The sequence below is a fragment of the Microtus ochrogaster genome, chromosome 10, assembly GCF_000317375.1.
Source record: "Microtus ochrogaster isolate Prairie Vole_2 chromosome 10, MicOch1.0, whole genome shotgun sequence".
Taxonomy (NCBI): Eukaryota; Metazoa; Chordata; class Mammalia; order Rodentia; family Cricetidae; genus Microtus; species Microtus ochrogaster.
Window position 1 is genome coordinate 7,371,293 of NC_022016.1, and position 2,123 is coordinate 7,373,415.

General features: G+C 55.3%; 1 protein-coding gene across 2 annotated transcripts in view; it reads right to left on the reverse strand.

Annotated features, from left to right (window-relative positions):
- Col27a1 (collagen type XXVII alpha 1 chain) overlaps window positions 1-2,123 on the reverse strand; it is a 118,580-nt gene that overhangs the window by 31,686 nt on the left and 84,771 nt on the right. For both annotated transcript variants that reach the window (XM_026782238.1, XM_013348212.2), the window contains exons 33-34: window positions 1,727-1,780; window positions 1,043-1,096 (exon numbers count right to left, since the gene is read on the reverse strand). In XM_026782238.1, coding sequence (XP_026638039.1) covers window positions 1,043-1,096; window positions 1,727-1,780 — 108 coding nt within the window. The remainder of the gene's footprint in view (window positions 1-1,042; window positions 1,097-1,726; window positions 1,781-2,123) is intronic.

Consider the following 2,123-nt stretch of genomic DNA (forward strand, 5'->3'; position numbering starts at 1 on the left):
GTCACTGCATCACCACCATCACTGTCACTGCATCACCACCATCACCATCATTGCATCATCATCACCAACATCACCGCCATCACCATCACTGCACCACCACTGTCACTGCCATCATCACCACAGATGCTGCTCATGCTGTTCTAAACACATTTCATGCAAATGAACTGGCCCTTGGCAGAGCCCTGAAGAAACGGTGTCGTCTTTCAGAAACTAGCCCCAGTGACATACTCAAGGCTAAAGTGGGCAGCATGGCTAGGGAAGCCTGGGCTGTAGACAGTTCTGCTGAACATCATCTTTCCTCTTCTTTGAGATTTGGTAAGAAACTAAACGAGGAGGAAGCTAGAATGCCTGTACCCCGCCCCTGAAGGCCTCCAAAGAGCACCCTCACGGGGATTTGCATACCATGCTCCCTGCTGGTGTCTGGACCCTAGGAACAAGAGCTTGGTGCCCCAACCCAGCCCTGATTGGAACAAGCCAGTCCCATGCAGTTTACATGTGGGTGGCACTTCATACCTAGGTGGCTTTCTTTATTGCCTGAAGGAAAGGAGGCAGAGCTGAGCCCAGGCCAGTAGCTCCAGGCCTGGTTCAGCTCTCTTAGAGTGACTTCCAGCACCACAGCCCCTTGGCAGGTGCTCCTGGGCTCTTGGGTCTGCAGGGAGAGCAGGGCTAGCAGGGTTCTCCAACAGCAGAAGCGGAATGGGATGGGATGGGAGCTCCCTAGGGCCAGGGATCAACAGGTGCCTGTGCCCTCACAGGTAATAGGGTCACCTGTGCTGAAGTTCTGATGGTATCAGGGAGACCAGGAGGGGAAAATGTGCCAATGGGGGAACAAGACAGGTGCCAGAGAAAACATAGCTGGGCAGGTGACAGTGCAGAGGCTCTGTCCTGGATGGGGACTCTACTGTGACCACTCCCTCGGCAGGACAGAGACTCCATTATCCCAAGTACAAGAAAGGCCTGTTTCTCCTCCAGAGAGAGGACGAGGCTGCCAGCTTGGAACTGGTGTCAACAAGTCATTTTCCCATCTTTCATCTTGTCTCACCTTCATTCCAGAGTCCCCAGGAAGGCCAGGCTCTCCCTCTGCACCCGGCGGACCCTGCAAGAAAAATCAGGTCTCTCCTGGAACAAGGGACGACGCTTCAGGTGAGCAAAGGCCCACAAAGAGCAAGGGGCACACTCATGTCACACAACAGGGAGGACAGAGGTGGGCTTAGGCAGCAGCTTTCAAGTCTTGGCAAAACTGTGGGTTTTGGTGCAGGTTGGCAGAGCCTCACACTACCCAGCAGCTGCTGGACCTTCTGCCTGTCCATGAGTGCGGTTTTACCACACAGGAGCCCTTGGCAGACAAACGAGAAAAGTCCATGATCTGCGTGGAGTTGTGGGGAGGCCAACAATGGGCAGGCCTTGGCCTTCCCCACTTTTTCCTGACACCGGGCCGAGGTGCTGAGTGTGGGAAGGGGACCCTGCTGGGTCTCCGTTCATGATTCTGTACCAGGATGCAGTCTCAAGCAAGGCAGAAGGTAGGTCAGTCCCCCAGGAAGCGTGTGACGCGGGTTCCCAGCCCCTCACCACATGCCCTGTAGGGTCACCACCCTCCACTCTGTAGCACCAGCCTAACCATCTCTGAGACCAGAGCAGGGATCAAGCAGCATGTGGGACTGCTGACCAGCAGGATTGCAATGCCCCGGTAGCAGCAGAGGACAAACCAGGGCTCCTTGTCACTTACCTTGGGTCCCATCTCTCCTGGAGGACCAACTGGCCCCTGAGGTCCCTGAGAGCCCTGAAGACAGACAGATGTACAGACAGTTAGGGGAAGGCACCCTGGACTCCCACATGTGGGGAGCTATGGAGGGGTGGGTCATACAGACTGGCATGGTACCCGAAAGAGAGGACCCGCACCCTTACCTCCAACCATATACAGTTGCTCTTCACCCATCTCCAGGGTCTACTCTGCATCAAACTGTACCCCAGCAGTGCTGCACTCCACCTTTGCTACAATGCAAACTGAGTCCTCTCCTGTTCTGCCCTCCCCAACTACCCCTAACTACCTCTAACTACCCCTAACTACCCCAACTACCCCTAACTACTCCAACTACCCCTAACTACCCCAACTACCCCTAACT